This window comes from Spinacia oleracea, chromosome 4 (assembly GCF_020520425.1).
Source record: "Spinacia oleracea cultivar Varoflay chromosome 4, BTI_SOV_V1, whole genome shotgun sequence".
Classification (NCBI taxonomy): domain Eukaryota; kingdom Viridiplantae; phylum Streptophyta; class Magnoliopsida; order Caryophyllales; family Amaranthaceae; genus Spinacia; species Spinacia oleracea.
In genome coordinates this window covers 4135085-4146863 of record NC_079490.1, presented here as the reverse complement: position 1 = coordinate 4146863, position 11779 = coordinate 4135085, and the positions used below count along the sequence as shown (strand labels likewise).

Here is an 11779-nt window from a genome sequence, read left to right as displayed (position 1 = left end):
CCACAACCATCATTAAACATGTCCCAATCCGATCCCTACTACTGCAGTCTGCAGGTGTTACAATATAACTAATTTGCTGAGTTTATTTGAGTATTAAGGAACTATAATATTAATTGGACCATTAACACTTAGCATTGACAAAGGTCAAAGTTTAAGGCTATATCAGGTTTTCAAGCTATTGATAATCTTTTATCACAATAATAAACCTCCAAGATACATGATAATCTTTCACAAAGCTTCCCATTAGAGCTTGTCAAATACAGAACAGGGTCAATAAACCAAGTTTAACGCGTAATCTATACGTTTCACTACATATGCTCATAATAAACTAGACGACTCAAGCCGATATAAATTGTGCAATAATCTCACAAAGCACTACAATCAAGTCAATAGTGGTACAACTTGAAGAGCCAGGTTCTAGTTTTTTTACAAATCTCTCAACTTGTTTTTCTTCCTAAAATACCCTCTTTGGTTACTACGCGATAAATAATGGGAAACAAAATAAATAAATCTGTGGATGGACCATTATGTGTAATCAACTTGCTTTCTGTTTCATTTTTATACCAAAAAAGAAGATCAAAGCTTATGATAAGAACTAAAAAGGGTGACATACAAAATAGACCTGGACCAGATATCATATGTCCACATCTTAAGCAATCTTCAACGGATCTGCGTCAGCCCGGCCGCCTAGCCCGACTTATTATGACGAGGGAGCCCAAAAGTACCATTAGAGTAGGAGTGTAGGACCCCCCACTATAATCTCACATTCCCACCTGCAGCATGATATAGAAGACGATTAGATTAATATGTAGTGCCATTTTAAACAAAAAAAGGCCCAAGATAAGATGTCATGATTCCATACCTACTACACTAAATTAAGCCATACAATAGCTAAAAAACACATGAAACTCATTATTAAACAAAAGGGACAAAAAGAATAGAATTTGGAAAGGTCTTTGTTGAATCATGAAACAGGGTTGAATTTCTAGGAATATAAGCATTTAATTGAACAGCAGAAGAAATTCCAAATCCCAAGAAAACAACAGATACAGGAGGACAGGAGGTTCTTCTTTCCTACAATGAGAAGTGAGTGAAGGTTCTCCAAATTCCAGGTAAAAGTTGCTTCTTCTGTTTTCCTGCAACTTTTAAAATTTTAACCTGCCATGGAAAACAATAGGAACTTTACCATCTTGCTATTGTTCTGTGTTACCACTGTTTTGTTCAGTAATTTATCTGCTTTGAGCTCTGATGGGTTGGCTTTAGTATCACTTTTAAGCGAATGGGCGGTACCGAAAACTGTAAAACATAGCTGGAACTCTTCCCAACTTACCCCTTGTTCATGGGAAGGTATTGAATGTGATAAAAAGCAGAATGTAATTTACCTGAACTTGTCCAATTATGGCATTTCTGGTCATTTGGGGCCTGAAATTGGTAAATTGGGTTATTTACAGACCCTTGATCTCAGTTTAAACGCACTATCTGGTTCAATTCCTGTTGAGATCTCCAACTGTATCCTTCTTCAGCAGTTGGACCTTTCAGGAAACAATCTCACTGGTGAAATCCCATCAAATTTGGGAAACCTGCAAAATCTGCTGGCCCTTAGCCTTTATGAGAATTCATTAGTGGGTCAGATTCCTGAGTCTTTGTTTCAGATCCCAGAACTTCAGTATGTTTACCTCAATAATAACCAGCTTAATGGGTCCATCCCTTCAAATATAGGGAATGCAACTGAACTGGTGAGCTTTTGGGTTCACGAAAACCAGTTGTCTGGTTCAATACCGCCTTCGATTGGAAAATGTTCAGCACTCCAAGAAGTGTATCTAGAAGAAAACCTCTTAACCGGTTTGTTACCTTCGAGTCTGATCAACCTCGAAAATTTAGTTGTTCTAGATGTAAGCACAAACAATCTGAACGGTACAATTCCTTCTCTGAATTCAGGTAGCTGCAGGAATTTGCAGAGTTTAGTCTTGTCAGAAAACCATTTTACTGGTGTTATTCCACAAGGGCTGAGCCACTGTACAAACCTGTCAATCTTCGCCGCCATGACTAACAAACTAGTAGGGACAATCCCATCTTATTTTGGTCTGCTCACTGAACTGTCACTTCTTTACCTAGCTGAAAACTCGTTGTCTGGAAATATACCCTCAGAACTCGGAAACTGCAAGTTTTTGACGGAGTTGCTACTTAACGACAACAAACTCGAGGGTGAAGTTCCAACAGAACTCGGGATGTTAACTAGTTTAACCCGCCTTCAGTTACATAATAACCGCCTAACAGGTGAGTTTCCACAAGTTATTTGGAAGATACAGACTCTTGAGCTGATTCTTATTTATAATAACAGCTTATCAGGGGAGTTGCCTGTTGAACTAACAGAGCTCAAAAACCTGAAAAATCTTTCAATATATGACAACCTGTTTTCTGGGATCATACCTCATGGCTTGGGGGTGAATAGCACCAGTTTGGTGATGATTGATGTCACAAACAATAAGTTTACAGGGGATATTCCGCCTCACCTTTGCCTCAATAAACAACTACAGCAGCTGGAAATGGGGTACAATATGCTGAGTGGAAACATACCGTCTGACGTTGGAACTTGCTCGAGTTTGTTAAGGTTAAGGTTTGAACAAAATAACCTTACAGGGGTAATTCCGGAGTTTAAAGAAGATCATAGTCTCTCTTTCATTGACTTGAGCGGAAATAAGATTCATGGAAAAGTCCCTTTAACCCTTGGCAACTGTCAGAGTCTCACCTGGATCAATTTCACCAACAATAACCTTTCTGGTTCTCTACCTCCAGAGCTCGGAAACTTGACAGAACTCCGTTATATTTTCATGTCTCGCAATAATTTAGAGGGTCTGTTACCCTCTGAACTTGGGAAGTGGAATAAGTTACTTAAGTTGGACCTGTCTTTCAACTCATTGAACGGAACAATTCCGTCAAGTTTTGGAAGTTTAACATCCTTATCTTACTTAGATTTGAGCGAGAATCATCTCATTGGAGGAGTTCCATCATTTTTGTCTGAACTTCAGATGCTTCAAGAACTTCATCTTGGTGGGAATTCGCTAGACGGACCAATTCCTTCCTCGATCACTGCATCGGAGAATTTGATACTGTCTGCCTTGAATCTTAGTAACAACAGGTTAACAGCTCATTTACCCACTGATTTTCAGAGATTGGCCAGTTTACAGCGGATAGATGTTTCTCACAACCATCTGACAGGTTCGTTGGAGTCTCTTGGTGAAATGCCGGGTTTAGATACCGTGAACATCTCATATAATCTCTTCACCGGTCCAATTCCTCCATCTCTGGTGAAGCTGTTTGACATATCGCCGTCATCCTTTCTTGGGAATCCCGAGCTTTGTGTCGACTGTAATCACTCTGGTGGGTCCACCTGTGTAGGGAATGGGCGAATCAGAATGTGTAAAGCTAAAAAACAGGATAATAATCAAAAGGAAAGACTTCGTGGCATTCAGATAGCAATGATAGTTCTTGGATCATCACTCTTCACATTACTCGTTGCACTTTCTCTATGTTACGTGCTTGTCAAGTGGCGAAAACAACAGAAAAAAGACGTTGAAGCTTCAACCACGGGAAAATCTGCTTACTCATTTAGCAAGATAATGGAGTGTACAGGAAATCTTGATGACCAGTACATCATAGGAAGGGGAGGCCATGGAACCGTTTACAGGGCTGTATTAGGCCCGAATGAAGTTTATGCTGTCAAGAGAATCGAAATTGGAGAAGAAAGAGGCACGAGTATGAGCATGATGAGAGAAATTGAGACATTGGGGCAGATCAAGCATAGGAATCTAGTGAAACTGAAGAACTTTTGGTTGACAAAGAATTATGGGTTAATACTGTATGAATTCATGGAAAATGGTAGCCTTGGGGATGTTCTTCACAGGAGGAGTCCTCTGTCAGTAATAAGGTGGGATGTTAGGTACAATATAGCTCTTGGAATAGCACATGGATTATCTTACCTCCACTTCGATTGTGATCCTCCTATTTTACACCGTGATATAAAGCCTGAGAACATACTCCTTGACTCAGAAATGGAATCACACATCTCGGACTTTGGCATTGCGAAGCTTCTACATCAAAGTTCTATTTCAACACAGTCCTTTGCTCTTCCTGGGACAATAGGCTACATTGCTCCAGGTAATACTTCATTTTTTTATGTAATTATTTTTTTGATAAATTGTTTTTTACCCCCTATAAAAATCGATTTTCTTTTTTACCACCTAAAAAACTAAAATCGCATTTTACCTTATGAAAAAAAGAAGTTAAAACGTTTTTTACCACCTGAAAACGGGAAAATAGAAAAAACCGTTATGTGGGGGCCCACTAATTCAATTTCCCTCCGACTTTTTACACTTCCTCTGCGGTTTTTTTTTAAAATTCTTGCATCCTCTACTCTTTAGAGCCATTGAATTTGTCAATTTTGGAAATTAATGGGAGGAAAAATTATGTGAATGCATGGAAGAGAAAGAGGTAGGGGGCGAGAAGGGAATTAAATACATGAAATCATGGAAAAAAAGAAAATATCATAAATATTACCGTTATTTTGGCCCCCCACATAACGGTTTCATCTATTTTCCCATTCTCCTTCTCCTTTTATCCTAGCGCTCTCAAGCTCAGGTAGAGGTGTTAAAATACAAGTTTTAGTTTTTTAGGTGGTAATAAACAAATTTCCGGTTTTTTTAGGTGGTAAAAAATAATTTTTCCTTAATTTTGTCAAGAAAATCCCCTCCCCCCTTGCTTGTGAAAATCAACTTAGTTAACTTATTTCAACAATTTAAACGGTACAGAAACTGCCTATAAGACAACATCAAGTAAGGAGTCGGATGTGTACAGCTATGGAGTGGTTTTGCTCGAAGTGTTAACAAGAAAGAAAGTTGTGGATCCATCTTTTCCAGAAGGGATGGATTTAGTAGGATGGACAAGATCAGTGTGGCACTGTTCTGAACAGATCGAAAAGGTGATCGATGCCACCCTTCTAGAAGAGTTTCAGGACTCGAAAGTCATGGAACAAGTATACGATGTATTGTTCATAGCCTTAAGATGCACTGAAAGGGAGCCAAGAAAAAGGCCAACCATGAGAGATGTTGTGAAGCAGTTAGAAGATGCAAATCCTGCAGCAAGGATGAAAAAAGAGTCCCAGCAGTCCTTCACCCTTTCCTAAACTGTAATTAATGTCCTTCCACTTCTTTTTTCCTAGCATCTTTGTATATTTACATACATAGTGATGATAATGTGTCTGAATATAAATGACTTAACAAGAAAACTGACATGGCAATATGAATACATGATGGTGACTAGAAAGTAGAAATAATTATGATGAATATCTCCGTTCCTATTTACTCCATAAACCATCAAACTGATCCGATTTTAGTAAATATTGTTGTGGCCTGGCCCGGCCCAACCCGACAGAGCACGAAGTTGTGGGCCACATTTTTTGGAAAAGACACGACAAGGTACGGCACAACATTTAAATTAGGTTTAAGCACGACGGCCCGTGGATCTGGGCCCTATTTTGCAACTTTTGGCCCGTCCCGACACGATGCAGAGTGGCTTGGTGTGGGCGGGCCCGTTCAGGCCCACAGGCTGTGGGCTCGTCCGGAAGACCGACCGACCCACAACCATCATTAGATTTTAGTCAAATTTCTCCACAGAAAATAGTTGTCACAATAAAGGTATTGGTAAGGTAATTTGCTGAAGTTTCACTTTTACTACCCACTCATAAACATCTCTGCACCAAGCGTCATTGACACCAGCCACTATATTATCTATGGTTCTTATGTCATCAACGTCTTGGTATAATAGGGCACGTATCTGTCCTTGAAAGAAGCAAATGAAACGGCGAGTCTAAGACTTACAATCTTGTTGAGGAACAACAATATTCACTCTACATTGACAGTTGTGGTGTTCATAGGACAAAGTTGTTCCGCCCTTTCTCACAAAGTCACAAAGAAGCACATTTGACAACGAATGTTTGGAGACAAGCATTCAATCAAAGTAGGAATGTTCTTTTAAATCAAAAATATTGACAATGGAAATCAGCATAACATTTTTAAGGTAAAGTAATACCTCCGAAAAGACATGATAGCAGTCTTCCACAAAACTTCCAGTTAGAGCTTGTTGATTGCACAACGGGACCAGTCAGTCATAACTACATAACATTCCAAATCCATAAGCCTGTTCGAATTCATAAACTGGATTAGATAAGAACTTGAAAAACATTACAATAATTCAATAAAAATTAAGTGGTACATATTGAAGATCTAGGTTGTCTTACACTTTTCTTCAAGTGACTAAACAAATATTACTCGTTAGTCATTATATCGTTCGACTGCAATAAAATCTTATAAGAACCAGTTAATGTATATACATGCTCTCAAATGTACAGTCAACAATTGGTGCGGGAAACAATTTTAATATAAAATCCCCCAGAACTTAATGTAGATTCAATCTCACGACCACGAAAACCGGGGGTAAGCTTCTACCAACTGAGCTCCCCCTCCCCATGACCGAGAACGGAGAGGCGGCACACAACTATGTTTTTATAAACACATCACATGGGTATGCTGGTAATTTCGCATCACACAAACACGCCATTTTCACATTAAAACGTCATTTTTCACATAAAAACACCATTGTTCGATATACCATTGTTCTTGTTTTTTATACAATTGTTCTTTTTTTATACCATTGTTCTTATTTTATACCATTTTTTCATTTCCATACCATTTTTGATACATAACCGCTATGGACTTTTACTTCCTCTCCCCATGATCAAGCTATATACGTACAAACTCCATAAACTAAAAGTTAATGAACCAAGTTTAACAACAGGTCAATAGGTTGCAACAGATACAGAAATTTCAGCTTTGGGTTTACCATACTTTAAACATAAATTTCAGTTCCACTCAATCTAATCTACTTATTCAACCCCAATTTAGAAAAACCAATCCCTAAAACCTGACCATATATTGAATGTAATAGTACAATCAATTCCATTCAATCTAATCCACTTACTCAATCCAATTCAGAAAAAACAATCACGAAAAGCCTAAAATTTTTCAATTTAAGCATATAATTCAATTCCATTCACCCTAATCTACTTGCTCAACCAATTTACAAATCAATCGCCGAAAACCCTAACCGTATATTGAATGTAATTGTATAATTCAATTCCATTCAATATAATCCATCCACTTACTCAGTCCAATTCAGAAAAATCAATCACGAAAACCCTAAAATTTTCAATTTAAGCGTATGATTCAATTCCGTTCACCCTAATCGACTAATTCAATCCGATTAAGAAAGATCAAACGCAAAAACCCTAATTTTACAAATCGAATTCCAATTGGTTAACGACAACCTTAAAGGATAAAGAAAATCATCAGCATTCAATGAAAATAAGCACAAAATGATTCAATTCCATAAACAAAATAAGAAAACCTTAGGCGTTTCGACGTTACCTAGGGTTTGAAGAGCAGGAAACGTTTCGTTGACAGCTTCGTGTTTGTTTGTTTTTTTGGCGGGTAAACTGTTTTGATCAGTTGAGCAGAAACGCGAACTCTTGAATTACCGCCACAAATCGCACAACTCTTTCTTTTTTGTCCCAATGAGCCTAGCATTATAAATTAGAAAGGAGATTCGAACCTGTAACTTAATGAACACATTGATTATTAATGGGGTCCTTGTGGCCTCGTCCTTTAATATTTGCCAAGACCTCGATCATTTGTATTATTGTTAAGGAGTTAAAAAGGACCTTATCCATTTTAGCCTAAAGTAACTATATTTAACTGGTTGTCAAATCGGTTATAATCGAATAACTTTTTGTGCGCGGTTATTGTGCTCATGAGTATTAAAGAGTCCCAGCATTCCTTGTCCCTTTCCTAAGCTGTCATATCCTTCCACTTCTGTTTTCTAGCTAGCATCTTTGTATATACATACTAGAGGTGATCCAAATTCGGGGCGGGCCGGACTTTGACACAAAAATCATGCCCAAGCCCATAAATTTGGTGCGGGCTTTGCGGGCGGAAAAAGACTTTTTCCGGACCTGCCTCGGCTTTTGGTCTACAACATATTTTATGCTACCCAAACCCGTTCTTTTTCGGGTAGGGTCGGACCAGCGGGGCAGCTATAGTTGATCAGGTCGAATGCATACATAGCCTATGTTACTTGGACTCGGGTACTAGCTAGTGTTGGACATGGGTTGTCCAAGTGTCCGACTCGACTTGAATCTGAATTTTCCCCATGATTTAAGTCAAAAAAAGAAGTGTCAAAGTATGTGTCCATGCCCATGTTAAAGGGTCGATGATCCGACACATGTACTTGAGGTGAAATAAAAAGTCCAAATAACATAATACATAGCGAGTATAATTTGTTTGGATATAAATGACCTAACTAGAAAGTAGAAACAATTAGGATCACTCATTTCCTATGTTTGGAGTACTCCATAAACAATTCCAAATTATTTTCTAGATTTTAGTCAAATGTTACCACATGAAAGAGTTGAAACAGGAAAAGGTTATGATTTTGTAAGGTAAATTACTGTTTTTTACTTTTACTTCCCACTCATAAACATCTCTGCACCTAATCCCACCTTCCCAAAACATGTTCACAAAATTATGTGTTAGAGTTCAAAACTTGAAATGTTAAGGAAGTTTACGAATTCACAGTTTCACACAATTGAGGAGACCTATATAACATTTTCATGATCCCACTTTGAGTCTTTTCTATACCCACGTTCACATTACCTTGAGGAGACCTAAAGTATATATACCACGTTCACATTATAGCTTGAGGAGCTAAGAATAGTACACTAGCTAAGATTGTTATTAACTTTATTTTCCCTAATATTCCAATTTTGTGTATAATTTAGGGTTCAAGCCCGTTTATTAAATAAAATAACATGAGTGAGATTTTATGGAGCGATTTCCTTTAATATTGCATAAAGATTCAATAATTCCCTAAATACGCTACTTTCTAAGTTATTTCCTACCATACCGTCCACGTAAGCAAAGGAGAAAGAGAAGTAATTTTTTTTTCCTGGTTCAGCATTGAACCGCCATATGAGATAGCGGTTTCGTTTTAAAGCAAAGATGGCGGTTCAATGTTATAAACCGCTATCTGAGATAGCAGTTTGCTTTAAAACAAAACCGCTATCTCAGATGGTGGTTTGCTTTGTAAATTATTTTTAACATGAATTACGGTTTAAATAGAAATATAACTTAGAGGTAACCTCTTGTGACATCAATTGTGTCTGTAGCTCAGTGGTGGATAGATTGTGTTTCTAAGCAGAAGGTCTTGGGTTCGATCCCAACCTAGCGCGCTTATTTCTTTTACCAAATTTAACTTATCAATATAATCGTCTGTAGCTCAATGGATAGAGCGTTTATTGCCTACGCAGGAGATCCTAGGTTTGACCCCTACCTGGCGCACTTGTTTTTTTTACCATTTGTAAATAGTGATTATAAACCGCTATCTTAGATAGCGGTTTACTTAAGTCAACCGCTACCTGGATTGGTTCCTTAGGAGTGCTCTCATCACTAGACCTCACCGCCCCTGCTACTGGAGGTGGGGTTTGTGAAGGAAATAATGCCCTTGGTCCAAGTATGCATTCTATGTTAAGTCTAATAAATGCGGTTCAGTATTAATTAACAAGTTAATAATTCAGTGAGATCAAGTGAGCTGAATGCCTAGCTAGAGGCCGCTTCAGTTCAAGTGGAATTAATGATATTAATCCACAGCTTACTCTTGACTGAACCCGTAGGGTCACACAAATAGTACGTAAACGGATCAAGTATTTAATGGTATTAAATACTCCATCTATGAATATTCGGAACCAACGGATCTTGGTTTCAGTGGGAGCTAAGATCGTCACAGGCAAGAAATGAATACTCCGGAAACGATGATATTGCCGGAAACGGAAATATGGATCGTATCGGAAATATAAATATTATCCAAGTCGTAGATGTTGCCGGAAACGGAAACATGGTACGTATCGGAAAATATTATCGGAAATGGAAATATTGCCAGAATCGGAAATATTGCCGGAAACGGAAATATTGTCAGAATCGGAAATATTACCGGAATCGGAAAAAATTCCGGAAACGGAAATATTAAATATTTGTTCGAAACGGAAATTAATTCCGGAATCGGAAATATTAAATATTGTTCGTATCGGAAATGAATTCCGGAATCGGAAAATTTAATCGGAAGCGCATCGTACGAATAAGCATCGGACGAGGCCTGCCGGACGAGGCCCAGCACGAAGCCAGGCCATTGCCCAGCAAGCCAAGCGCGCCGCACAAACAGCCTCGCCAGGCCCAGCGCAAGGCCAGGCCCAGCAGGCTGCGCAGCGCGCACAGCGCGCACAGCACGCGCAGCGCGCAGCGCGCGCGGGCGCTGCGTGGGCTGCTGCTCGCGCGCACGCATGGGGGCCCATCGTGGCTACCGTGCGTGTGTGTGCAAGTGTTTGTGTTCGTGCACGTTTCCTAAAACATGCAGAGTTCGGTTAATGATTAAATTCCTAATTCTATTTGATAAATTAATTAAATTAGAGTTCTTGTAGGATTCTAGGTTTAATTAATTTGTATCTGAGTAGGATTTCGATTCCCTTTCCATACCCCTATAAATATGAGGCTAGGGCTCACAATTTATAACAAGTTTAAAAGTATTCAAAGTGAGTTTTTGAGAGAAAAATTCAGTCACACATTTGCCTATAAAGTGCCGAAAATAATAGTACCTTAAGGGCGATTCTAGTTGGTCAATCTTAAGGCGGATCCGGACGTGCTGTGGACTATCTACGGAGGGACGACACTTGGAGTCCTAAAGACTTGTTCTTGTTCGGTTCGGGCGCAGCTAGGGAAGGCACGCAACAAAGAGTATGCATCTAAACTATGCTAAATGATTATGTGTAAATAATATGTTTTCCTGGCTTTATGGTTTTTCCGCATGATTTATGAATTGTCATATGTATCATAACCTAACAGTGGTATCAGAGCCCCTTATTATTTTCATAATCTAAATTGCATGAACATGGTTAAATATTACAAATTTGCAAAAATTAAAAGGGGTGATTAATTTTCGTAATTGTTAATTAATTGCAAATTGCGTTTATTTAATTATACGTACGCAGTTTTTCGGCAGTTTCTTCGTTACTCATCCGAATTGAGTGATTTTTGTATCAATTCCGCATGTAAAAGGCATTCTAAAATTTTGACAAAAGTAGTATTTTTCTGCCGAACCCAGAATTCTCAAATTCGAAGCCTAACTATGACTTTTCGAAGGTTTTAGTTTTTCGAATGCAAAATTTCGTAAATTTAAGATGTTAAATTAAATATTTGCGATTCTTATTGATAAATCTTGAATCTTTGATTGACCTACTGCATATATTTAACAAGTTTGAATGCCTAGTCTTGTTAATTATGCAATCTAATTTGTAATTATGATTAATTTGTTGAAAATTAGAATAATTTAGAATTAATTTGATTTTCATAATTAATTGTAATTTAATTAGAAACCTATGATTAAAAACCACCATAAAAATTGTAAATTTATGATAAATTTTAAATTTTTATGACCTAGACTTGAATCCATAACAATCGGAAATCAATTGGATAATAAATTTTCGATTTTTCGATTTTTCGCCCTAAAATTATGAAATTAATAATATTTATTAATTTGTCATTAATTTTATAAATTTTAAATTTTTTTTATGCGATTCGTTCATATAACTTGCACGCACAAAGCAATGGACGCTTCGTGT

At 37.9% G+C, this 11779-nt stretch overlaps 1 protein-coding gene and 1 long non-coding RNA gene across 3 annotated transcripts; one reads left to right on the top strand and one right to left on the bottom strand.

Annotated features, from left to right (window-relative positions):
* Window positions 1–256: 256 nt before the first annotated feature.
* Window positions 257–7640, bottom strand: LOC130472481 (uncharacterized). The gene is made up of 4 exons (XR_008932865.1): window positions 7482–7640; window positions 6088–6195; window positions 1383–3391; window positions 257–773 (listed from the first exon to the last, which is right to left on the bottom strand). It is a non-coding gene; the product is annotated as an uncharacterized lncRNA (long non-coding RNA).
* LOC110783416 (receptor-like protein kinase) lies at window positions 843–5342 on the top strand. 2 transcript variants are annotated; one of them, XM_021987764.2, is made up of 3 exons: window positions 843–1842; window positions 1939–4158; window positions 4809–5342. In XM_021987764.2, the coding sequence occupies exons 1-3, from the start codon at window positions 1164–1166 to the stop codon at window positions 5180–5182; spliced, it is 3273 nt and encodes a 1090-aa protein (XP_021843456.1). In that variant the 5' UTR covers window positions 843–1163; the 3' UTR covers window positions 5183–5342. The 2 variants fall into 2 exon arrangements, with proteins under 2 accessions (XP_021843456.1, XP_021843455.1); XM_021987763.2 differs by having other exon boundaries at window positions 843–4158.
* Window positions 7641–11779: the final 4139 nt, after the last annotated feature.

Excerpts from the sequence above, each read along its gene's own strand:
- LOC110783416 (XM_021987763.2), top strand. The coding sequence starts at position 1,164 with ATGGAAAACAATAGGAACTTTACCATCTTGCTATTGTTCTGTGTTACC. Across the intron at positions 4,159-4,808 it reads AATAGGCTACATTGCTCCAG|AAACTGCCTATAAGACAACA; the intron begins GTAATACTTCAT and ends TAAACGGTACAG.